General features: G+C 38.2%; 2 protein-coding genes across 2 annotated transcripts; both read right to left on the reverse strand.

Annotated features, from left to right (window-relative positions):
• Nucleotides 1–3,803: 3,803 nt before the first annotated feature.
• On the reverse strand, nt 3,804–17,308 carry mxra8b (matrix-remodelling associated 8b). Its single transcript, XM_058409975.1, has 10 exons — nt 17,150–17,308; nt 12,301–12,327; nt 11,007–11,309; nt 10,814–10,915; nt 9,319–9,813; nt 5,832–5,990; nt 5,695–5,725; nt 5,132–5,199; nt 4,930–5,007; nt 3,804–4,855 (listed from the first exon to the last, which is right to left on the reverse strand). Exons 1-10 carry the CDS (start codon nt 17,196–17,198, stop codon nt 4,830–4,832), a joined length of 1,338 nt encoding a protein of 445 aa, XP_058265958.1. The 5' UTR covers nt 17,199–17,308; the 3' UTR covers nt 3,804–4,829.
• A 434-nt stretch (nt 17,309–17,742) lies between these two features.
• Nucleotides 17,743–22,414, reverse strand: aurkaip1 (aurora kinase A interacting protein 1). The gene is made up of 4 exons (XM_058409976.1): nt 22,303–22,414; nt 21,919–22,020; nt 21,378–21,841; nt 17,743–18,021 (listed from the first exon to the last, which is right to left on the reverse strand). The coding sequence occupies exons 2-4, from the start codon at nt 21,968–21,970 to the stop codon at nt 17,908–17,910; spliced, it is 630 nt and encodes a 209-aa protein (XP_058265959.1). The 5' UTR covers nt 21,971–22,020; nt 22,303–22,414; the 3' UTR covers nt 17,743–17,907.
• Nucleotides 22,415–26,985: the final 4,571 nt, after the last annotated feature.

The raw sequence follows: 26,985 nt of genomic DNA on the forward strand, positions 1-26,985 counted from the left end.
TGTCGTTCCCAAACACTTCCACGTTCTTATAATACAGCTGACAGTTGACTGTGGAATATTTAGGAGCGAGGAAATTTCACGACTGGATTTGTTGCACAGGTGGCATCCTATCACAGTTCCACGCTGGAATTCACTGAGCTCCTGAGAGCAACCCATTCTTTCACAAATGCTTGTAAAAACAGTCTGCATGCCTAGGTGCTTGATTTTATACACCTGTGGCCATGGAAGTGATTGGAACACCTGATTCTGATTATTTGGATGGGTGAGCGAATACTTTTGGCAATATAGTGTATGTGGATATGTTGAGCTCTAGATCTCGGATCTTTCTTCAAAGGTGAAAAGTTGCTTGACAAACTGAAATGAAACTCCATTATTGACCATAAGCAGTTTGTTTCATGTGTTTCATTTCATCAATTTGTATCAGACACAATCATTATTGGGAACAGTTATACACATATTTGCTCAAACTGAGAGATGTTGTTGCTGAAACTTTGATATTATTGATGAGCACCTCTTTTATTATGACGCTAAAAACAAAAGTTTTGCTATGGTTTCCAGTTACGGTCGATTATAGATGTTTGGATGTTGGTTGTTAGATTTAATAATCAGATCGGTAATCTAGGCTAAACCTAGAGACAAATAAAGGTGATTTAAAGTAATGGCACATCCTTTTGCATGATCATTATTAAAGAATTGATTAGATGTTCCAGAGGTATGCCATTAAGCTGTTTTTATTGCGTTTAATTTACAGCATTTATACAGTTGAGCAAATGAGGGTTAAAGGTCTTGCTCAAAGGCTTGGAATTGGCAGCTTTTGTGCTCCTGGGATCTGAGCACAGAAGCTACTGATCAGTATGCCAACAGCTTAACCACTGAGCAACAATTTCCCCAAGCTATTAAATATTGTTTTGCATGGTTTGTGTATGAAGGAGGAACTACACAGTCGTGTGCCTGGGGTGCTATCCTTAAACATATACACCGATCAGGGATAACATTATGAGTAGTGAGAGGTGAAGTGAATAAGACTGATGATCTCCTCATCATGGCACCTGTTAGTGGGTGGGATATATTAGGCAGCAAGTCAACATTTTGTCCTCAAAGTTGATGTGTTAGAAGCAGGAAAAATGGGCAAGTGTAAGGATTTGAGCGAGTTTGACAAGGACCAAATTGTGATGGCTAGACGACTGAATCAGGGCATCTCGGTCTGCAGTGGTCAGTATCTATCAAAAGTGGTCCAGGGAAGGTACAGTTGTGAACCAGTGACAGGGTCATGGGCAGCCAAGGCTCATTGATGCACGTGGGGAGTGAAGGCTGGCCCGTGTGATCCGATCCAACAGACGAGCTACTGCTGCTCAAATTGCTGAAGAAGTTTCTGATAGAAAGGTGTCAGAATACACAGTGCATGACGGATCAGGGCTGTTTTAGCAGCAAAAGGGGGACCAACACGATATTAGGCCGGTGGTCATAATGTTGTGCCTGGTCAGTGTACACCTCAATAATTCATCATATTTTTATAAGTTTAAGTGGATTTCTACTACTGTCCATGTAAATGTATGGGTGAAATTTTTACAGAAACAGAACTCATGAAACAGCAGGGTTTGATTTCTGTAACTATGTTTAAACAGCAGGGAGCGGCACTGACACACTGCACACAACTCTGTACACATTCAGACAGATGTTTTCAGGAAATGACCTTAAATGCCATCACAGCACTCTGAATCAGGGAGAATCTAAAATTACTGCTGTGTGACTAGAGCAACTAAACTTTTAACCTTTAACAAAAATGAATTTTACAGAAATCAGTAATGATTCATTCAATTCACGTTTAACCATTCAGGTATTTTGTTTAGAATGTGTGTAATAATATTCAGCCTCCCTGTTTGCCTATTAAACAGTCTATTAAACTGTGTAGCTTTGTTTTTGTTTTGTTTTTTAATAAGTGACCACTCGAACAGGCTGATAATTAATAATAAATATGGTCACTTTGATAAAAGTGGGCTCTGAAAAAGAAGAGAGAGAGAGCGAGAGAGAGAGAGAGCTTACCCAAGGTTTAAAATAATTTTGATAGAGAGAGAGAGAGAGAGAGAGAGAGAGAGCTTACGCAAGGTTTAAAATAATTTTGATAGCTAGATAGATAGATAGATAGATAGATAGATAGATAGATAGATAGATAGAAAGATAGATAGATAGATAGATAGATAGATAGATAGATAGATAGATAGATAGATAGATAGATAGATAGATAGATAGATAGATAGATAGATAGATAGATAGATAGATAGATAGATAGAGACAGAGAGAGCACTTACCCCAGGTTTAAATGAATTTGATTATTCCTCAGCCTCCCAAAAACATCATAGTAACCAATAAAAGTTGTTATGAGTTTTATAATTGTTATTAATGCTGTTTTGTGTTTTAATATCTCAGCATAAAGCATTCTAATGGATAGTTTAAGCATGATTGATTCTCTAAAGAGAAATTCATTTTAGGCTATTCTCCATTTCAGATGTAAAATGAAAAAACTTTTTCCATGGCATCTTCCCAAACTAAATGTGGCGTAACTAATGGATACAGTAAAAAAAAAATTTCTTAAAAAGTCCATTTATTTCTATTTTAAAGTAAATATAGCACAGGACTTTGTTTAATAGACAAAGTAATTCGAGGGTTTTGTCATTGTTCCAGCATAAAATTACATTAACATTCGTAACTGTATTTTGTATCTTATTTTTAACAAAAGAAAAACCTTGGATGTCTCATTAGTTGGATGTTTCATTACTCAAGCTCTTGAGATTCTTTCGAAATGTCAACAGCTGCTTCAGAAATTCTACACGCTCAGCCATATTTAATACTATTTGTCACAGATTTCACAATATGCCTTGAACTAGATGAGACCAGACTGCAAATTATACCAAAATATAGATTCATTCTGGTATTAAATAATTTGTCGTGTTACAACACTGGAACCGAAATGGATTGAATGGGCTCATTGCACAAAGTCTTCTGTGTTGTTATTAATATCATTCTTTTGCACTCATAAAGGCAATATTTTACAGTTACCCTGTGCCAGAACCTCAGAAGATGAATATCAATGACCTTCATCAGCTCTGAAGGAGTATTTACAATGTCTTGTCCTGCAACCTGGAGAAATGATTTCAAACTGTACGCTTCCTCATGCATCCCAATTACAAAGGTAAGAAAAGTGATACTTTATACATAACCCGACTTATATAAATGTAGGAATAATATTTAGAGAAACTAATTGCTGTCCTACTGTACTGACGAATGTAAACACTGCTTGCGGAAATGCATGAGACACACTTCAAAAGCAGAAACACGTCACAGCACTGAACCCATGCAGTCCTTTGGGATTATAGGCTATGATTTTACAACAAAGTCTCTTCTTTGATTAATGCCCTCCTTCGCCCCGGTCACTGACCTTTGGTTGATGGCCTCCTTTAGGAAGAGACACGGTTTGCCATATTTTTCATTTTTAAAAAATCACTGAACCCCTATTCAACTAATTATATGACTTCTAATAACTAAGTAACTGGTTGCACCAGAGCTAAATTAAGGGACTGAGAGTGAATGCTTACACAGTAACAGCCTTTATGTTTTTATTTACACAGAAATTTTGCAGGCCACTTGTGTAGATTCATAACATATAATGCCAATATTTCAATTTCCAGGTTGTACCACTACAAACTGTGGAAATGTTGAAGGGGGTGGATATTTATGCAAGACGTCTTATGTGCATAAGGTGGATGGAAATAAAGTGACATTCGCAGCATAAAGACCAACTCAAGCAGATTCAAAAATGTAGTTTATTGAACTCGAAAAGTTTTGTACAAAGCTCTTCATACCAGTAGAATCTGCTTTTTTTTTTTTGCAGCCATTTCAGTTCCATAGCTGTTTCATAAAAGCAGTGCGTAATAAAGCTGTAAGGTCACCTAAGATCTTCTGAGTCAGTGTGTTGTTTCTCAAAAGCCCAAAACTGAGTCATAAAGATCAGCGTCGTACGAGACCGTGATTGCAATCCTGGGCCATACTAAGAGAAAATAAATGTAATAAATGCAAACTAAATATACATAGCTTTCTCAATTCTGTGTAATGCACACTTCTAGACCTAATTATGAAATCGAAACGGCTATTCTCTCGGTGCGTCTATCATGTGGCAGGATAACACAAATTGCATAGTGCTGTGCGCATAAACATTAAAAGTAGATAGAAGAAAGGACTACCGACAGGCATGGAAAACGGCACTAAAATACACAGAATATTTCGGTAAATATATAAAGGAGACATGAGCAGGTCATACCACTTACATAAGTACATACCACATCTTGTGGTTTGCAGCCCTCTTACCACAAATAGTTAACTTCCTGAGTGTTTTTTTAATCAGCCTCGCTCAGACACATTTCATTTGGTTTCAGTAAAAGCATTCAATGCGTTTATTCTAAAAAGTACTATCAGGAGAGCTCAAGTTAGCAGGGCAAGAGTGTTTAGTGAAACTGCCATCACTATCCATTATTGCTTTCCATTGCATTTGTTTTCACTTATAACAGATTAGAAATACAGCACACTACATTTATACCATAAAATATCAACTGACCTTGACCTACTGACACCACACACATGACTTCAAGGAAAAAAAGGTGTTTTTTGCACAAACCACTGCAATTCTTTACATTCAAAACAGACATACTACAATTTGGATGTTTGGATTTAGAGAGTCTCCGGTGAAGTGTACAGTAAAGCTTCAATTGTGTACTCCTGCAGTTTTCCTGAATCCTGTAGAGCATGCCCTGGACCAGCCAGCAGCCTGTCATCAGTTACTTACGTGAATATTTCTCCATTTCTAGTCAAGAAAGAGAAACCGAACGTGAGAAAGAAATTACACCGTTATTTATCTGGACCTTAAACTCTAGTCACCTTTGTTGAGATCGATCTCTTTCGGGGCGCAATAGTTGTTCATCTCCACTCTCTCTTTCATTATGTTGTTCTTGTAGTCTGGAAAAAAGAAACAGTAGAAAATACTGCACATTAGAATTCAACTAAAAATAGCCTCTGTCTAAAAAAAATAATAAAAATGTGTAGTAAATATTTCGAAAATGTTGATTAATTTTTTCTTTACCAAGCCGGACTTCCTGATTGTAGGGTCTCAGTTCAGTAGCTTGCATTTCAATCTCCATCCTGTGACTCCTGTTCAAGACACATAAACGTTAGGAAATCTGCGTGCAGTACAGGCACATTAATATATGTAATACACGTATGTTTACTTTAATTCCTTTATACCACAGTGCTGTTAAATTCTCAGCTGAGTTTGGTAAGAATGTCGTGATAGCTACTAAGGTTAATATTGATTGCCTTGTTGTAATACTTCCAGCATTTCTGGAAGGAGTCTCCAGTGTCAGGGCTTCGGAACAGTCAAAGTTACAAAGCTGTATTTTTAACTTTTCACAAGTGAGAACAGAAATGAACTTGTTTTGTGGACACTCTATCTACTGCTGGCAATCTGCTGTGGTATAAGTGGAATAAAACACAATAAGACACGCTATGATCAGAAAATAATCCACTTTAGTTATATTGGGCCACATTGCACCAAGCTGTTCCTTCCTATAACATCATACCGCAGGAACATTTATTCCAGTAAGCCAGTAATAATCAAATAAAAAGGTTAAGCATTTAGCTCCTCACCGGTCAGCCCTCCGAATGTCATACTCCAGTCCTGAGAAACAAAAGTATTGTTTAGACTCATCCTTGAAGATATGACCCATCGTTATATATAAATGAGCAATAGATTTGGCCAACCAAAGTATGAATCATGACACTACCTTTCTTTTTGCAGTGTCTTGTGGTTATGATGATTCCTATAAGCATCAACAGCAGCAGCAGGAAGAAAGCCAGGATATAACCAGCCTGGTGTAAGAGGTGAGTCTGGCTCTCAGGCAGGATGACGTTAAACACATGTGAGGCTTCCACCTTGTTTATATCTGCAACAGAAAGCAATACTGTACCTATAATTACTAGTATTATTATTTAGGTCAGATGAGCTCTAGAAATGATACAAGATCGTTGTGGTTTAGTTTGCATTCTACAAATCGAAGCTGAATTATCCTGTCTCTTTAACAGCTACAGTGTGCAAGCAGTTTTGTTTTTCTCCTTCACACTCGTGCCAGCAAGCAAAAAGAAGGAAGGAGCTGGCTTTCGTGTCAAAATGACTCTCAGGCAAAATGAGTTCCAGACCTGATCTCATGCAGCTGCAATGAAGAAGAAAACATACAGACTAGCAGAAAGAGGGAGACAGGAGAAAAGAGGAGGAGGAGGAGGAGGAGGAGGGATGTATTATTTATGGTCAGCCAGTCTGTAGATCTGCTCTACTTTTTCTTCATGCCATTCACAATAAGTAAAAAGTCACTGATCACTTTGCCATTCTTTTGGACTATTTTATGCAAATAAAGGTGAAAGCATACAAACGCATCCACAAAAAGAAGGGCTCGGGTTACATGACCTAATTTTGACTGAAGTCGAATCAGGATTTGGTCGCATTTGGCAACAACAACAACAAAAAAAAAATGACTTCCTAAACTTCACCATAAATTGTTTGACTTGGACAAACACACCACCCACTTGGGAAGTGGAAAGAGTGCTCCACTGTCTAAATAAAACGTGTAAGTATTAAAAGCTTCAATAACAAACACAAGTAGCACAATGTAGTTAATTGTTTTAGACCACAGCGTTTATTATTGTTATGGACTCACTGTAATAAATAATCTCCTCTATAGTAACAGTTCATTCACAGAGACCTATATGGCAGATGCTCCATACAATCTGAGCCTTATAATAAACAGATTTGTTTTTGTAATCAAAGAATTAGATATAATTACTTAGACAGTGAAGCAAGGAGACTGTCAGTGTCTCACCATGGGAAAGTATTCAGGGTACAGGAGCTTGTGTTTTCTAGTTTTGCAGTAGCATGACATGATGGGTTTTGTTTTGGTCTGATTACCATCAAGCAAATAAATCAGAGGCTAGTGAACTCATGAACTTATGATAGCTGCTATAATGTAAGTGATACTCCTGTCATTGAGGTAGCACAACAGCTATAAATGGTAGGATATGTGATTAGATCAATGTTTTCTATTTTAAAAAATATCATAGGCAAGAGTTACAGCGTTATAGGAAAATAATCCTATATCCGAAATAATCCTTATCTTACACATTACTTTGTAATAAAAATGCTTTTCCACAAAGTTATGTATTTCTTGTTCATTGGTAATAAAAAGCATTCCTTACATCAAAAACTAGATTTTATTTATTTCAACATATAGATTGTATGTTTATTACATAAATAAGCATACAGTACTGTACTATTACTTTGGTGCTGTGGAGTACAATCTAACTTCACTTCACAAGTTCTTTCTCTGTTTTCATTGGGACTTGAGTGTCAAGACTCGAGGCTTACTGTTGTGCAGTTTTGCAAAACAACGCCTCATTCCCGCCTCTGCAGCACTGTGCTCTTAAAAGTGTTTAGTGCCATGTCAGCAAGACTCTGTAAATACTAAGAGCAAGTTTAATGGTGAGTAACAATAAAGTCAGCGTTTGGAAGCATGCATCACTATCATTATGTGTAACTCTTTACTCATGAACCACATTATTACCGTAACCATATGTGTTATCTGAATTTTAGGGGATTTCTTATATTAAGACGGAGCTTATTCATATCTGAAGGTATGCAACCCAACAAAAACTGCGAGCCGAGAGAAGATGGTCACCTTTCTTTACTTATAAAGGAATGCCGTGAAAATGCTTCAGAGACAAGACGAGATGTGGATCTCACAGAAACAACCAGCCGTCTTTGATGGCACCGCTAACCAGATGTTGTACAGATGTAGAAAAGCCTCCCTTTCCACACCGGGATACACATCCACCACAGCAAGACTGTGTGATACTGTCATAGACCACAAAGGCTAAACTCGCATTATTCACGCTGAAAGTAAAAGTTTACTGCGCCCGCTCTGCAGAATGAGTTCAGACATTCCTTAAGTGGAGGAACATTCATCTTTAGCAAACCTTTATCTAACATGAGTTTCCCATTTTCCATATTTAAGGAAAAGCCAAAAACAACCAAAAAAATGGTCTTTTCCAGCCTTTGCCTTTTTTTGGGGCTGGATAAAGAAGGAAAGAATCTTCAGAAATTAAATAACAAAAAGGCGAAAAAATTTGTAAAATGGCATTCCAGTTCTCATGTCACAGTCCGTCAATCACTAAAAGCTAGACAGGACTGAGAAATAAAACACAGGAAATCATTAGTCGGGGAAATAGCCACAAGCACTTTGAAGCTCTGTAATGAGACACGGAGCACGCACAATATTTGCATGCAGCCTTTTTTTCCCCCCATTTGGAATCTTGTAAAGAGGCCACGTGAAACTTTTGTTAGTTCACTGTAAAGACTACAGGCTCAAATGAATTCTCCAGTCTTGAGCAAATTCCCCAGGGAAATTGGGTGAAAAATACAACATGGGCACATTCTCACCAGCAGTGTACTATTCTTTCAATATGTTCTCACTTTGTGTTCTTACTCTGTTTCTTTCTACATGGCCAAAAGTTTGTGGACCCGCGACCATCACTCCCATATGTGCTTTATGAATATCCCGTTCCAGATCTAGTCCACACTCTGAAATTGTAATCACTTCCATTCTTCCATGAAGGCATTCTACAGAGATGATGGAGAATGTCTGTGTGGATTAATGCTTGTTCAGTCACAGGAGTATTAGTGAGGTCAGTATGTCAGAATGTCCAATTTGACGTTCCAATTCATCCCAAAGGTGTTCAGTGGGGTTGAGGTCAGGGCTCTGTGGAGTCTACTACAGTTTTTCCACTCAAAACCTGGGGAAACATGTCTTCATGGACCTCAATTTGTGCATGGGGCATTGTTATATGCCGGAACACATTTGAACCTCTTAGTTTCAATGAAGGAAAACAGACATCCTACACAATTGTGTTATATTTGTGGTGATGTTTTGTGTAAGGATCACATATGGGAGTAATGGTCAAGTGTATGTGATCTCTCAGATTTAAAAATTAAGGTGTGACCTCTGTGCTTATGAGTCCTAAAAATTAGGCATGGCCTCTTTACCTGTCAGTCCCAACAATGTGGTACAGGGAAAAAACTTCATCTAGCTAGCAATTCTATTCATTAAAATTAAATACTGTATCCAAAATTTTGCAAAGCATCACTATTGTGTCATGTATTTTTCTTACATTTACTTTATTATTTCGGTAACATATAAAAAGGTACAACAATAAATGATAAATTACCAGGGTTTTTGTGTGTGGCTTGTGGGGGTTGTGTGGTTTTAACAAGAGCAGGTGTAGTGGTCAGAGCCTCAGTAGGGACAGCTGTAGGAGGCAAAGGGGGCCCCACAATCACCCGGAAGATGCGTCTTTCGTGAAGGCCGCAGTAGTGGTGGTGCAGGTGGCAGGAGTACAGGCCTTTATCAGACGGCTGGATGTCATCAATTGTGAGAGAGAAATCACCCATGAGGAAGGCATCATCTGAGATGTGCATCTTGCTGAGGTACAGTGGCCCGTACTCCCGCTTCTCTCCAGAGGCGTACAGATCGAGAAGCCGGTCGGCCTGATCACGCCTCACCCCTGGACGCTGAAAGTCCCAGTGCACAACCTGCTGCTGGTCCTCTTGGAGCCCTCCCCTCCAAAGAGGCCTTCTGTTTATACAGGGCAAGACCACACTGCTGCCCTCCAACACCACAAAGATAGACTTCTCCCCATCCCATACACGCCTCTCCTTACGTGCTGCAGAGAGTAAAGAGTTAATGCAACATATGATATTACCACTAACAGGTGCCATGATGATATTGATGCAACATATGATGCAACATATGATATTTTACTGAGGGAATAATAGGAGTGAGGTTTATATATATATATATATATATATATATATATATATATATATATATATATATATAGACCTCACTCCTATTATTCCCTCAGTAAAATATCATATGTTGCATCATATGTTGCATCAATATCATCATGGCACCCGTTAGTAGGTGGGATATATGAGGCAGCAAGTGAACATTTTGTCCTCAAAGTTGATGTGTTAGAAGCAGGAAAAATGGGCAAGTGTAAGGATTTGAGTGAGTTTGACAAGGACCAAATTGTGATGGCTAGACAACTGGATCAGAGCATCTCCAAAACTGCAGCTCTTGTGGGGTGTTCCCGGTCTGCAGTGGTCAGTATCTATTAAAAGTATCCTTTAAGTCCTGTAAGTCCTGTAAATATCTGCCATGATACTTACAGGACTTAAAGGATCTGCTGCTAACATCTTGGTGCCAGATACCACAGCACACCTTCAGAGATGAGATCATGTCCTAGTGGAGTCCATGCCTCGACAGGTCAGGGCTGTTTTGGCAGCAAAAGGGGACTAACACCACAGGTGGTCATATATATAAACTGCCAAAGTGATAAAAGGCTGTTGTAAAAAAATTTGATTTTTGAACAGAATTGGATATCATGAGTTTGTGTTCCAGCCTCTCTCAAACAGTTTGTCTTTGTCTAGTTACTTGTATACCAACTCCTGCAGAACTGCAGATGATGTAAATACACAATTCACACTTTTCTTTTCATGAAGAACATGAAGCATTTTTTTTTACTGCTTCCTGGAATTCACCTGAATTTTCAAATCATTTAGTTCGACGTCTGCCCAGACTTTCATGTACTGTAAATGTGATACTTATACATTTATAACACAGTAATAAGTTAGACTTCAATATTTAACCTTAATACTTACGTGACTTAGTGATGTTCAACTGGATTTGAATAGACTGGTCTATCTTGCAGTAATGGTGATGCAGGTTGCAAGTATAGATCCCTTTATCATTCATATCAACATCTGCACAAAATCGAACAAAATCGTATTAAATTAGTGAGGAGGGAAAAAAATGTAACATGTCAACAAATGTGCATATTCAAGAAGATCGTACTATGGATGATGAGAGAGAAGTTGCCGTCACTAAAGGCTTCTTTGGACACAGTGACCCGGCCCTTGTTGTAAGCATTATAGACACGCTCTGTCCCTCCTGAGAACATGTCGAGAACACGCTCAACTGTGTAATCAGGACGGTTGCGGTTCAGGTCCCAGTGCACCACACGTTGCCGGTCCCGGAGATGATCCTGCCTCCACACAATTTGCTGGTTATGACATGGCAGAACGAGCCTTGACCCCTCAGATACTGTGATGTTCCTCGCCTCCACCACAAAACCCTGCGTGTTCACTTGGGCCCACACTATAACACAAAAAAATCTTGTTCATTGGCTTAATTTTGTTATAGAAGCTAACTCATTCACCATACACCTTAACCTCCTAAGACCTGAGCTTGCATTTTAGATTTCTTCTACCTATTTGGGGTTAGGGGGAACCAACAAATATAATATCCAGATATTATCTTTGAACATGAAGCCACTTCTTGTTGTGTACAACAGGTTCCAGTTACAAAGAATTAAGTATTATGATGCACACAACCAAAAATGTGATGTCCTCGTATGAGGACGCCAGGTTGTAGGAGGTTAAAATGATCCAATCAGCCAATTATGTACAAGCACAATGCATAAAATCATGCAGATACAGCTCAAGAGCTTCAGTTGATCTTCATATCCAATATCAGAATGTGGATAAAGTGTGATCTCTGTCATATTAACAATGGCGTGGTTGTTGCCAGAAGGGCCGGTTTGACAATTTCAGAAGCTTTTTACTCTCGATCTAGAGTTTACACAGATATGTGTGAAATGTACCACTCCTTTCAGACAAGAACAAGAATCTGACGGTATCATGGGCACTGACTCATCCAAACTGGACAGTTGAAGGCAGGAAAAAGGACCAGGTGATTTCTTTTCTAATCTTAAAAGTCCAGTTTCGGTGAGACTGTGCCTTAGATAGCCCTGTTCTTGGCCGACAGGAGTGGAAACAATGTGGAAATAATGGAAAGCTTTGATGGTTGGGGCATGCTGAGATGCTTTTCTGATCACCATGGTTGTAAAGATTGATTATCTGGTAACAACAACCATGCCATGATCAAAGACACACAGATTACGCTTTTTCTTCATTCTGGTGTTTGATGTGAACGTTAGCAGAAGTTCTTGACCTGTATCTGCATGATTTTAGGCATTGTGCTCCTGCTGTTTAGATTAGATAACTACATCATTGTGCAGTTGTTTCTATTAAAGTGGTCAGCAGGTGTATATCTACATCCTGATGATATAAGCTGGGGAATGTCTTACCATGCGGTGTGAGAAAAGCAGTAGCCACTGAAATGCAAAAAAAAAATATATATTAGTTTTGTTGAAAAGGTTATCTGGATAGTAAAAACCGTACAGAAAATAACAGCGCTGTTCAGTAACACAACTGTTCTTCGGCTCTCGGAGCCTTCTGTGCTTTTACGAGCGTGTATTTGAAGTTAGACAGTGCGCTTTATTCCAACCGCATAGTATAAGCGCTATTGCATCTGCTGTTTGCTGAACGGCTCGCACACCGCGTAGCACAGAGGAGCTATTCATCTTCAGTTTACGAAGCAGATCCTCAACGCTGTCAGAAGTGAAGTGGGTCTGTTTTCGGGTATCTCTGCTGAGGCAGGGCTTCTCTAATAATAATAATAAAAATTAAAAAAAAAAAAAAGGAGTCACATGACCGCAAAAAACTCACCAAAAGTGGTTAATTATAGGAACTAAATGATCTGATGATAATGATAATGATGATGATGATTATCAGAAACATGTATTAGACCTAGTTAGAAGAGCCCACCAATCAGACTGAGGAATGTTTTGTGAGATGAAAACCAAGCCCATATAATCTCAGAGTTTATAAGACCAGGTGGTTTAGGAATCACAATGAGCTACAAACCAGATCACGCAGCTGCGAGATATTATTCTTTAGTCCATGTCTATTTTAAACCTTGAAGAAACACTGTGAGAACAATAAACTTTCCATGTTCAGTTCGATTCACTCTGCACTATGAAAACAATGTTGTTTTGATGCAAATGCTGTGCAGAGGTCTTAGGTCTTTAGTGATGTTTATGTTCATGTCTTTTGCACTAGTTTTTATATATTGTTAAATCAAATAAATCCACCGTTCTGATTAAAACTGACTGATCGGCTGTCTGGGCTCTCTATAGACAAAAGGATAAACAGAACTAGGAAGTTCTCCAAGATGCTTAAAACAAATTAAAGAGAATTTTCTAATAAAACTGCAAGACTGCCCACCTCAGAGAACTGCTGAGGTTTTAAAGGGAAAGGGCAATCACTCCAAATATATTTTTATCGTTTACTATGAGAAACATTTAAGGCAGTAGAAACAACCATTTTGGTAATGCCATTTTGGTCTCTATTTTTCTGGATTTCTGGTTGAGAAAGCAAAAAAGCTTATTTCACAGTTCTGTCTACGTTTCCACAGCAGTATCTCAAATTTCTTGAGCATCTTTGATGAAGGCTGTAAGCTCTGCCAACTTGGCACCATCACTTCATGACACATATCCCTGAAAATCTAGCTTGCTCATGTATGTGTCATTATGATACAAAAACCACATTAATAGATCGGAAACATATTAAACCATGTTTTTATCTTTCTTTAAAATCTTTCTTATTCTATTTGAAGAACCACAAATTTTATCCCTTTTAGTAAATGGTATTATACTGTACAAGTTGTGATTAATGTTTCTTAAAACGACCAAAATAAACACATTCAATTTTCACAGTCCAAAGTGCGTTCTCGAGAAATCGTTTTCCCTCAAGGTATTTCTCTTCTTCTTCACAGAAAAAAAATAACACCATCCAAAGTGGAGATTTATGGTATGAAATTCTATTAGATTAAGCCTCATTTGAACAGATAGATGTAATATATATATATATATATATATATATATATATACACTACCACTCAAAAGTTTGGGATCACTCAAAAATTTCATTGTTTTCCAAGGAAACACACATGAAATTAGTCTGAATAGAAAATATAGCAAAAGAACAGTTGGAAATAATGATTTTGATGGAAATGAATGTTTTCTTCAAACTTTGCCTTCATCAAAAAAAACACCTTTTGCAGCAATTACAGCCTGGGCATTCTAGTGGTCAATTTATCAAGATAATCTGATGAGATTTCACCCCATGCTTCCTGGAGCATCTCCCACAAGATGGATTGGTTTGATGGAGTCTTCCTCTGTAGCTGAAATCAAGCTGAAATATGCAAGTGATCCCAAACTTTTGAGCGGTAGTGTATATACATATGCCACCGTGACTGAGACACTGTATCCCACCAGCACAAAGAGACAGAAACTACTGAGGCTAGAAGAAAATGAAGAAAATGAAGAAAAACCAAAGCTAGAGTGCCAGGCTGCCTGGAAGAATGAACACAGTCTTCCAGTAAAAGCAGGAATCTTTGTCACCACCGAGCCTGAGGCTTAGACTCAGCTGGAAGATGCAGTGAAGCCACTGACGAAAGGTAATACACACCAGCACACCCTGTAATTTTCTCCGCGAATGTGCCACCCTGAAACCCTGCCTTGCAAAGAAGCCACACTTGGCGAATAATGACTTAACAATGTGTCTGAAAATTGCCACATGGAAGCATAGAATTAACTGTGATGAGTCAGAAAAAAAAAAGGAATTTACACGGTACTTTTCCCGAATTGCTGTTAAACAAAGCCCAAATGAACAGCATTAAACAAGCACTGATTATGACAACATGCTTAGTCAAACATCTTGACGTTTTTTTTTTTTTTTTAGTAGGCTGCTCTTTCCTATTTAGTTTACAATTAAAAAAAACTTGTTTATAATTTTCATATGTAATAACTGGAAATGTTATATTCCTTTAAAAATCTTACTAACCAAAAATATCTAATCATCCACTGGGCAGAAATCAGGAGGCAGTAACCATCCATCCATTTTCCCCTATACCCACTTTATTCCTAATTAGGGTCACGGGGATCTGCTGGGGCCTATCCTAGCACACACTGAGCGAAAGGCAGGGGTACACCCTGGACAGGTCACCAGTCCATCACAGTCCCCATATAGACAGACAACCACACACACTTACTCCTATAGGCAATTCAGAATCACCAATATTGTACATGTTTTTGGGCTGTGGGAGGAAACCGGAGTACCCAGAGTAAACCCACGCAAGCACGGGGAGAACATGCAAACTCCACACAGAAAGAACCCTGCCTGTTCAAACCCGGGATTCAAACCCAGGACCCTTCTTGCTGTGAGGCAACAGTGTTAACCACTAACCCACCCTATGGTAGTAACCAGATTTCTTAATTATTTTTACTAGTACCGACAAGAATGTAAGCAAACTTAGTGTAAGAAAGCTAAAGTAATCATGAAAACTATTAAAAAAAAGACGACTGTGTTGTGATCATAATATTCATATGTATAATTAAGCAATATGAAGCACACTAACCTGACACACAGTCATCAGACACAGCTAGGATAGCCAGTACTGTATTTGCATACGGTTTTCAACCTAAAAAGGCTTCATAAAGGCTGAAATTGTTAAATTTGTGTTGTAGACAGGTTGAGATGAATTTATAATACTAATAAAGTTCACCATTTACCTCAAGCCAATTTAGTTTTTTAATGGTAAAGAAAAAAAAAATCATATGTTTGACATAACCGTATATTGGCATTACATTAAAAAAAAACTCTTTAGAATAAATCTTAGAGAATAATCTGTACTCTTTCTTAATCTAGAAGTTTCATCATCCATTTTTATTATACCGCTTTAAAGGTATACTATATATACTAGATAAAGGAGACAGACAAAAATGTATATAAAGGTATTTAAAGCTAAAGGATACCACCTCAACAACAAGAAAAGCTGCATTACTTAATTATTGTGTCTGAAAATAAACTTTTTTTTTTTAGATAAAAAACACAAAAAGATTGTCTAAGGTTGGGGGCTGGAAAACAAACTCGTATTTGTTTCTCTAACATTTCCCAAAGTACCTTAACAGAAAGACAACATCCTTTCGTAAGAGAAGGCCCAGGCTCTGAGTCAGTCAGGCTCTGCTCTTTACAATAAAACTCTCAGCAGCAAACATGCTGACACTGTACTTTTCCTTATGACCGATAAACCAAAACCTTCAGTCTACTCCCCAAGCCAGGCCTGATATACTGCAGACTGTTTTCTCATGCTGATAAACATAAGATGGAGAGGCACATCCGCTCCGCAGTGCGCAGGTCTTAATCACAGGCTTGGGCTGTAACTAGTATTGCTCATCAGGCATAAACACACCAGCAATGTACTTACAGCCCCAGGGTGAAGAATATAAATGTTTAGACAAATAATGACTTATTGAGAAGGTAAAAAAATACATATATATATATATATATATATATTTTTTTTTTTTTTCTTCTTCTTTTTTTTTCATTTTACTTACAATTAATTTACAAAAATTAAAAATTTTACACATTTGGTTAAAAGGCAAATAAAAGATTTTTATTATGATTATGATTAATAATAATAATAATAATCTTCTCCAAAATGTTTAAGACTGAAATTTTTAGATAATATTTTTAAACAAAATTAAATGCATCCAGTTTCATTGTGCAAAAAAGAAAATAATCCAACTTCCCTAAAAAAGGGAAATTTTTTTATTTTAAACATTTTTTTTAAAGGAAAGTGAATAAAGACTGACAAAAAAACAAACAATCTAAACAACTGCAATTTTTTTATTTTATATTAAATTACATTACTGCTCTCTACTGTGATCTTATATTTTGCAAAAATATATAAAACAAGAGCTTAAACTGTTCATAAGACACTATTCCCTCTCTATGGACTCTATGAAAGGGTTAATCATAATAGAGAAAAACATTTTATCATGTAAATACCATGCAAACTATTAATGTATCTCAGGATCCTGCTAAAACTAAACTAAAATGCAGTTAATGCTGATATAAAATCACAAAACTAATATCATGTCCTGTTAATGTCCAGATGGGGAAAAGGTTTGCAGAAGCATGGAGAACAGATGGAAAACAAAAGGAGGGGAAAAACATCAAGTTCATGCAAAAGGGATTCTGTGTTATTGTTTGCAAAAAGTTGCAGAAAATGTAATGTAAATCGATACTTACTGAAAAACATCCCAAACATTTCATACAAAAGCCGCGACAAATCCTTCATTATGTACAACAGGTGATGGAGATCAGACTTTTTAAAAACTAAGCATCACCTGAGAAGTTTTTCTGCCGGCAGACAACAAAAATACGGTCGTGTCAGTGTCTGGACCTGCACAAGCCCCGCCCACTTATCTAAAGTTCCAAACGCCGCCTCACTGTCTCCATTACTGCACTACATAGTGTACAAAATAACGGTTTCTGCTCCCTACGTAGTGCACTATATCACTACATTAGGCGCCATTTGAGACCAGCTTCTGAGTATGAAACTCTAAACTTTCCCTACCCCCATTTTTGTGCTTTTTTCAGTCAGTTCACCTCGGGTTTTGTTTGTCCTTCAGTGTCCAAATTTAACATAGTCTTTTGAGAATTTACAATAAATATAATACAAATCAAGGATATTAATACATATTATAAGCGTAAATGTTGGGAATCCTAATATGTGTTCACAGTAAACATGTCAGTTAACATGTAGGAGTAAAAAATGGTGCTCTGGTACTCTCTAGTGGTGGTGTGAAACATAAAAACAAAAACAAGCTTGAAGCAATGAAGCACATTGTTAAGGTGGTAAAAAGGTGTTTATTTCGATTACAATATTAAATATGTGAAATTCACAGGTTTCCACCAAGATGTAGCAATGGCAAGCTGACGATCAACAAAGCTACTCCAGTCCTGAATAGAAATGTTATTTTACACAGTAAATTTTCATTAAACAATCAGCGGCGCTTCACTTGATGATTGACGAAGATTTTCGGCGTGGTCCATCCCTCGGGGGCTTTTTTCAGTCCTGCTCGCCTCCAGATTCTAGTTAGATCCTTCTCAAATCTAGACTGAACATGACAAACAGCAGACAGTCAGTAGGTCCTGATGATTTATGGCATTTGGTAATGATGACAAACACAACACAATGACATTTTGTCATTTATGAAATCAATTAAAAATACACTATATTGCTAAAAGTTTTGGGACACCCCTTCAATTCATTAAATTCAGGTGTTGGGCTCGGCCCCTTAGTTCCAGTGAAAGGAACTCTTAATGTTTCAGCATACCAAGACATTTTGGAAAATTTAATGCTCAACTTTGTGGGAACAGTTTGGGAATGACCCCTTCCTGTTCCATGACTGCACACCAGTGCACAAAGCAAGGTCCATAAAGACATGGATGAGCGAGTTTGGTGTGGAGGAACTTCACGGAGTCCTGATCTCAACCTGATAGAACACCTTTGGGATGAAATAGAGAGGAGACTGTGAGCCAGAACAAAACTGGGACGTCTGCCTTTACATGCACATGAATTTAATATGGAGTTATCCCGCCCTATAACAGCTTCAACTCTTCTTGGAAGGCTTTACACAAGATTTAGGAGTGTGTTTATGAGAATTTTTGACCAGTCCTCTAGAAGTGCATTTGTGAGGTCAGGCACTGATGTTAGACAAGAAGGCCTGGCTCACAGTCTCCGCTCTAATTCATCCCAAAGGTGTTCTATCAGGTTGAGATCAGGACTCCGTGAAGTTCCTCCACACCAAACTCGCTCATCCATGTCTTTATGGACCTTGCTTTGTGCACTGGTGTGCAGTCATGGAACAGGAAGGGGTCATCCCAAAACTGTTCCCACAAAGTTGAGCATTAAATTGTCCAAAATGTCTTGGTATGCTGAAGCATTAAGAGTTCCTTTCACTGGAACTAAGGGGCCAAGCCAAAGCTGTGAATTCAATGATTTGGAGCAGTGTCCCAAAACTTTGGCAATATAGTGTATATCTAAATGTTTTCCCTAAATATTTCAACATTCAGTAACATTTTAAGAGAACCTGTACTATATATCTTTTTGTTAACCTCATTATTTAGTTTCAACTAACCATGCATCATGGAAAACCTTAAATATTTATTGAAATCAGAGCAAGTATCATAACGGATATGTTCAACAGCAACAAACTTTAGGCGTGAAAGCTCTGGATATTATCAGCGTGGTCAGGTCAGAGCTTTATAAGACACTATATGGAAATTTAAACATGTAGGATACTCCCAAATACTAACAGCACACACACCCATACACACACTCACCCTTACACCCCCCCCACACACACACACATTGGCTCACGCTCACACAGCCACACTCAGACACCCACACATACTCTTGCACCCATTATACAGATATAAACATAAAGATGCACTTATTCACACACCACACACACTTTAACACACGCTCACTCACACAAACACTGACTCACAATCACTGACACACACACACACAAAAGGAGTGCAGCAGAACTCAAGCTCTGGGTGGAGAATATCAGTTCAGCTTACAGAGATAGCTACAACTTTGGAAATCCTAACATTGACAATGGCTCCCCTTTTCTATCTCTCTTGAATTTATCATAATTTCACCACATTAATACTTTTTGACCATTCAGCTGAGAATTCAACAGTCTGGATATTTACCATTATTCTTTGTACTTTCACTCAAGTGTTTGTGCATGAGTACAAACACATTTGGTTACATTTTTATAAGTGATGCTTATTGTGCCCTCTAGTGCCTCAATAACGCACTGCAGCAGTCCACCTAATGCAGTAGCAACTTCCTGAACAGACTGCTATACACCGATCAGACATAACATTATGAGCAGTGAGAGGTGAAGTGAATAACACTGATTATCTCTTCATCATGGCACCTGTTAGTGGGTGGGATATATTAGGCAGCAAGTGAACATTTTGTTCTCAACGTTGATGTGTTAGAAGCAGGAAAAATGAGCAAGGGTAAGGATTTGAGCGAGTTTGACAAGGGCCAAATTGTGATGGCTAGACAACTGGATCAGAGCATCTCCAAAACTGCAGCTCTTGTGGGGTGTTCCCGGTCTGCAGTGGTCAGTATCTATCAAAAGTGAGCGGCCAAGGCTCATTGATGCACGTGGGGAGCGAAGGCTGACCCGTGTGATCCGAATCAACAGACGAGCTACTGTTGCTCAAATTGCTGAAGAAGTTAATGCTGGTTCTGATAGAAATGTGTCAGAATACAGACTGCATGATGGGTCAGGGCTGCTTTGGCAGCAAAAGGGGGACCAACAGAATATTAGGCAGGTGGTCATAATGTTATGCCTGGTTGGAAGCTGGTTTCTTCAGCGAATCATCTCTCTCCACCTATCTTCTGCATCCTCAACACTTGCACCCACTAGCTTCATATCCTCATTTATTACATCCATATACCTCCTCCTGCCTCCTGCCTGGCAGCTCCATGTCTAACATTCTCCTACCAATATACTCACTCTCCCTCCTCTGAACATGTCCAAACCATCTTAATCTCACCTCCCTAACTTTGTTCCCCAAATGTCCAACATGAGCTGTCCCTCTGATGTACTCGTTCCTAATCCTGTCCAACCGTGTCACTCCCAAAGAGAACCTCAACATCTTCAGCTCTGCTACCTCCAGCTCTGACTCCTGTCTCTTCCTCAGTGACAGTGGCCGGACCACTGTCTTGTACACCTTCCCCTTGATTCTCACTAATATTTTTCTATCATGCAGAACTCCAGACACCTTTCTCCACCCATTCCAACCTTCCTGCACTCGCTTCTCCACCTCTTTCCCACACTCTCCATTACTGTGGACTGTTAATCCCAAGTACTTAAACTCTTGTACCTTCTTCACCTCTACACCCTGTAGCTGGTTTGTTGTTAATATTTTATACTTATCTTTTATTTTATATTAGATACTAAATTTCTCAAAAGGACTTCAAATTCATACCAAACATATATATTTATATTTTAGCCTGAGAGTAAAAAAATACATACTAAAAAATAACTCATCTTTGAAACATAAATGTACCTCGTCTCTATTTCTTATTTGCACTCTTACCCCTGCACACACCTCCGGTAACGGTAGGTTAGATTAGATATTTTTAAAGTAAGTCATACAGCTACAGTGCTACAAAATTCAAAGAGATGACCGATGTTACACTGACAGAATGCACATCAATTGTTAAGTTATTACAGAGTATCAGCTCCATGAGGGAATAAATCTATTCACCTTGAGTGTTAATGATAAGGGATTTAAAATTATATTAAACACATTTTGTTTACACATCAAAGAAAAACAGGTATGTAACCTAAAAAAAAAGAAAATGCACACTCGTAATCCCACATTGCGATATTCACAGTTTTAGAGAGAAATTCTGTCCAGATAAATATTCATTACTGACCTGCTTCCTTTTCTGTCTGCGTTCCTTGATCCGCCTCCTTAGGAACTTGGTCCTCTTCAGCAGCTTCTTGTATTTATGTCTGTTCATCTTCCGTCGCCGGATCTCCAACACATTCTTACAGCTCAGCGGTGTGGAGCTCTCACCATCCTCCAGTACAGGCATGGCCGAAGGAGGCAACACCACGGCCTCCTCTATCAGATCACCTCCCTCCAAAGGGGCAGGAGCCTCGAGAAGCGGAGGTAGTGAATAGCGCAGAGAAAGCCAGCTCTCTAAAGGTGTAACGGAGAGTTTCCGTGGAATGAGGAACTCCTCTAACTCTGGCTCGAGAACTGTCCATTGTTTCGGGGGCTGCCTGATGTCAGTGGTTGATGTGGAGTACCTTTGTGTATGGTTTGTAATAAAGCTGGTAGAACGGCAGTGTTGTATTGCATTGTTTACAGACTTGCACTGGTACTGATGGAAACCTGCCAGGGAAAGGGGGTTAGACGGGCATTTAAAGAAGTTTTACGTAAGATATGAATGAAGAAGAAACAAGGCTTACCAGACACCCTGAAGAACACATTCAGCCGTGGCATTAACCTTGAGACCATCATGACTAGATCCTACTGCTGGTGCAATCGCATGTGTATCATGTGAGTTCTCCCTTAAATGTAAATTTAACAACATAACACATTAATTATACAGCAAGACCAGACATATACCAAGTGTTTTCATTGCAGATCTCATTATAATGTTCTGATTGAATGGACTGAACGTTATACTGCGTTATAACACGCTTGTTGCCAGGCAATTAGCCAGCTAGCTTAGATGCTAAGAAAGAATAACAAGGTTTAGGCCAAACGCGGATTGTTGTAATTTATTCCATACACCAATATAATCTTGCATTGTATTAATAACTTTGTTTATTATGCGATTAAGGACTTACTTAAGCGGAGAACCTAATACACCGCTTCAATGTGACTCCGAAGACTTCCGGTCCGCCAGCTAAAATCTTCCCCAGTTTTTGAGACGCTTCTGTCACTGGTTCCGGAACGAGAAAAAATACTAACCGCTCTTCTTAAAAACATTTTTTTCCTTGCAAATCTTATAAATATGATTCTAAAGAATTATGTACATGTCATTAACATCTCATTTTGTTTTTCTTCCTTTAGTATACATTTCATTTATAATTATAGCTTGTGTTATAGCTCTCCTTACATGTTTAGTTTTTTAGTTTTAAGTAATAATATTAATATGCCACATATTTGCTCTAGAACAGATATTGCCTTGTCATTTTCATCCACATTAAATAAAATTAGAAATTACGTTTATCCTTGATGTTCACCTGGTGGAGATCTTTACCTGGTCACTCAACACCAGCTCCATCAGCAAGAAAGCCCAACAGTATTGTTACTTCTTACGAAGGCCTATCTCCCACCCCTCACCCCCTATCCTGACCATGTTCTACAGAGGGACCATTGAGAACATCCTGAGCAGCTGCGTCAATTTCTGGTTTGGAAATTGCCCCAGATAGTGAGAACAGCTGAGAAGATCATCAGAGTCTCTCTTCCCCCTCCATTTACACCACACACTGCATCCGCAGAGCCAGAAGCATTGTGAATGACACCCCCCCACCCCCACACACACACATATGACTGCCCTCCTAATTTTGGTCCCCCTTTTGCTGCCAAAACAGCCCTGACCCATCATGCACTGTGTATTCTGACACCTTTCAAACAGAACCAGCATTAGACCACATTAGAACCAGATACTGACCACTGCAGACCGGGAACATCCCACAAGAGCTGAAGTTTTGGAGATGCTCTGATCCAGTCGTCTAGCCATCACAATTTGGCCCTTGTCAAACTCGCTCAAATCCTTACACTTGCCCATTTTTCCTGCTTCTAACACATCAACTTTGAGGACAAAATGTTCACTTTCTGTCTAATATATCCCACCCACTAACAGGTGCCATGATGAGGAGATCATCAGTGTTATTCCCCTGTCAGTGATCATAATGTTATGTTTGATCGGTGTCCATAGTAAGTTAAAAAATATTATGTATCTGTCCTGTCGTGTATTATATTGTTTGTTTGCACTGTCTTTTGTCTTGCCCTGTTTGCACTAGGTTACACCCTATGCACTTTATGTGGTTAGGACGACTTACTTCTTAAAATGTGATTGGTTACTTACAACTGCATCGTTCATTCCAACAAAATCCAGTTCGACTGCAATGTTATTCTCTGAAACTATGTTCTAATTCAATTCCAGCACCTTCTAGAGGAGCCATCTGAAATTAACCATCAATTAAAAGTTCAGTTCCAAAGTCTGCTTTGCCAGTCCAGTCATATTACTGCCATTTTATCACAATTAGGATAGATTACAAACTGAAATGAATAATTAAACAAACCGCCAATTAGGTGCTGATCTAAATAACAGGATATAATAATAAAAAAAAGTGTCAGGCTAAAACAAATATTATTATAGTTCTGTTGTTGTTGTTGTTTTTTACCTGGAATATTCATTAGATGAACAAATCACATGTTATGTGTTACATGTGATATTTCTACTTTGCCAGCCAATATGCCAAAGGCAACAACACCCATGCAATTAAAATATACAGTGCTTGTCTTTAATGCCTGGAGTGGAATGTGTTTTTAAGGCACACACAACTTAGAAGTCTTAGGAGTGTAATTACACAGTTACACAGTATATTATATGTGCAGTTGTGGCGCAGTGGTTAAGGCTGTGGTTTACTGATCAGAAAGGCAGGGACACTACCACTATTAGGTCCTTGAGCAAAGCCTTTAACACTATCTGCTTCAGGGCCACTGTAACATGGCTGACCCAGCACTCTGACCTCAACTTCCTAACAAGCTGGGAAATGTGTGGGGGAAATTAAATTCACTGTGCCATACTGTATATGTAACAAATAAAAGCTTCTTTTAAACAACATCAGTGCCAAACTAAGTAGCATCCTTCAAATCCAAACGCCTTAAGATATGCAAAAGAGCCAAGCTAGACTCGGCCATCAGAGGGGTGTAAAGAGATTAGAAAGACAGACTTGAATCACAATGTATGGCCATTGATCCATGGTGTCCGAGAAGCAGCCTGCAGTCTGTCACCTCTTTCAAAGGTGCAATAACAACTGATGCCTGATTACAACTGAATTAGAAGGAGGTACTGTAGACCCAGTGATCATTATCACAAATAAGTAACAGCACTCTGGCTGCGGCTGGCTGGCTCTTTATTATGTATTGATACTTGCCAAAGAAATCATTAGTGTGACAGAAGGATTTATTTGAAATCATTGTATTACCTTAAAAAATCATTTTTGATTTTTGGATACATTTTTGTACATTTTTTACAGGTGATTGTGTGTGTAAGATTGATGCTTACCTGTAACACCAAATGAAAACATTTTGCAAGTTGCGAAAGTAAAACCGATTCATTATTGCTGATAGCTCTCTCTCTCTACTTTCTAACATAAAGCTGATACACTTTTGCGAGGCCTTTTGAGGAAATTATAAAAAAGAAAATAAGAGAAATATTATCTGACTAGCCCGTGCATGTGGTTGTGTGGAAATTGAACATTTGAAATAAATGAACTATGTTTTAGAAATTTCATGTGAAAAATCAAACACGTCTGTGAAATAGCTACATGTGGAAAATGTGTGAAACCTAACATGTGAAATGTATGAAAACAACATTTGGACCTTTTACACATCATGATTATTCACATATGAAGTTTGTGTGATTTTCTGTGTTCAGTTCAATTCAATTTCTTTGTATAGTGCTTTTAACAATGTGCATTGTCTCAAAGCAGCTTTACAGAAGTACAGAAACAGAGAAAAAAGAAAGAAAGAAAGAAAGAAAGAAAGAAAGAAAGAAAGAAAGAAAGAAAGAAAGAAAGAAAGAAAGAAAGAAAGAAAGAAAGAAAGAAAGAAAGAAAGAAAGAAAGAAAAAGATTTTAAGTTAAGTTACTATTTTATCCCTTATGAGCAAGCCTGAGGAGATGGTGGCAAAGAAAAACTTCCTGAGATGATATGATAAAGAAACCTTGAGAGGAATCAGGCTCTGAAGGGAACCTCATCCTCATTTAGGTGACACTGGACAATAAATAATGTAAATGTATAAATGTCCTTTCTGCACCAGCAACCAAGAGCTCTTGAGGAACTAATAGGTCAGTGTAGTTACTGAGTTCATTATAGACATTATAGACTAATTCCTTGTTGTCAAGCTGACAGATCAGTGCATTGACATTGATATCAAACCTCTAATAAGAATTTTTCCAACACGAGATTTCAATTCAGTTCCTAATATATTTTTTTGATGTAATAGGGCACGTGACTTTTTTTTTCTGATGTAATAGGACACATTTGCTTCACACCTCCAGGGTCAGTGGTTTCATTCCTGTGCCCTGGGTGGTATTTCTCATACTTTTTTTTTTTTTAATTATTATTACACACTTATTTTCACATTTAACACACCTGATATCACCTGGCATGACATCATGAAACACATCCATCAGAGAAAAACATTCTCATTCTCTCTGGTTAGCATGCAAGAGCTATTGAGCAAATGCAACACAATCTTGTCTACTTGCCAAGAACTTTTTCTTTTTTAGACTTGGTGTTCAATTGCATTTCTCTTTGAACCCAAATGCAGCAGGTATTAATATGGAAGCTCTTTGATTATAGCCTGCCAAGGCTCCATTCTCCACACAATCACTTCAAATTTCTTTTGACCATTTAATAACAGCAGGATTATATCTGTGATTAAGTCTATTTTGTCATTGCTTTATATTGACAGATATAAGTGTGGTGCTTGTTATTTGTTTGGGTGTGTTTGGCAAAAAACAACATTGCCGCAACCAGTATAACCAGTTGTCCAGTCAGATCTATATCCGTGAGTATAAAATGAATATTATCCAAACATTATCCTATGAACATCACACGAATTTTGTCATCCGTGTTATTGACGTTTTTTCAAGCCAAACTTTGCTATGAGATGACAGAAAACATTTTACCTAACTTGATCATTGTTCACTTTTCAGCCAGCATGTATTGTGTAACAGAAATACAAAACGATTCATATAAATACCTTCTTTTATTTACAGTCACAAATTCTGAATACACCTTACTCTTGTTTAAACCTGGTGGTTATCTTAAAGATTTAAAAGCTGTCCCATGTAACACATTATAGCAAGCTTGCACATTTCAGATTAGTAAACAAGCTAACAAGTGCATGATTGAACAACAACCTTATCAGTTCACAGTTCTTGAATGTGGAGCGATGTGTATCTCAGGTCAGCTTTCGTCCCTCCCTCCAGCTCACACCCCTTTCCCTATAGGCTGCTCTCTTCACCCTGTACTGTCAGTCCAATGCTGCATTACGTCTGATGATATTACACACTCATCTTATCACAAGCTCCACAAACATGGCAGGAATTTCCACCTTAGTGGATCTTCTAGTTCGAATAGATTAAAAATTAAACAAACTTCAAGGGACTTTTTCTGCTTGCAAAAATAAGGCACACAGGGGCATTAACTTTATTTCCCCGAAACATTTTATTATGCATGACTAAAAATTCTAAATATTCGTGAAAGCAACACTTAATAAGAACAAT

This window comes from Hemibagrus wyckioides, linkage group LG15, assembly GCF_019097595.1.
Source record: "Hemibagrus wyckioides isolate EC202008001 linkage group LG15, SWU_Hwy_1.0, whole genome shotgun sequence".
Lineage (NCBI taxonomy): Eukaryota > Metazoa > Chordata > Actinopteri > Siluriformes > Bagridae > Hemibagrus > Hemibagrus wyckioides.

Coding starts and splice junctions, on each gene's coding strand:
- mxra8b (XM_058409975.1), bottom strand. CDS start 17,198: ATGAAGGATTTGTCGCGGCTTTTGTATGAAATGTTTGGGATGTTTTTC. Junction 10,916..11,006: donor CTTCTCTCTCATCATCCATA/GTACGATCTTCT, acceptor GATTTTGTGCAG/ATGTTGATATGAATGATAAA. Junction 5,200..5,694: donor GACATTCGGAGGGCTGACCG/GTGAGGAGCTAA, acceptor TGTCTTGAACAG/GAGTCACAGGATGGAGATTG.
- aurkaip1 (XM_058409976.1), bottom strand. CDS start 21,970: ATGATGGTCTCAAGGTTAATGCCACGGCTGAATGTGTTCTTCAGGGTG. Junction 21,842..21,918: donor TGTGTTCTTCAGGGTGTCTG/GTAAGCCTTGTT, acceptor TTTCCCTGGCAG/GTTTCCATCAGTACCAGTGC. Junction 18,022..21,377: donor GCAGACAGAAAAGGAAGCAG/GTCAGTAATGAA, acceptor TGTCATGTTCAG/TCTAGATTTGAGAAGGATCT.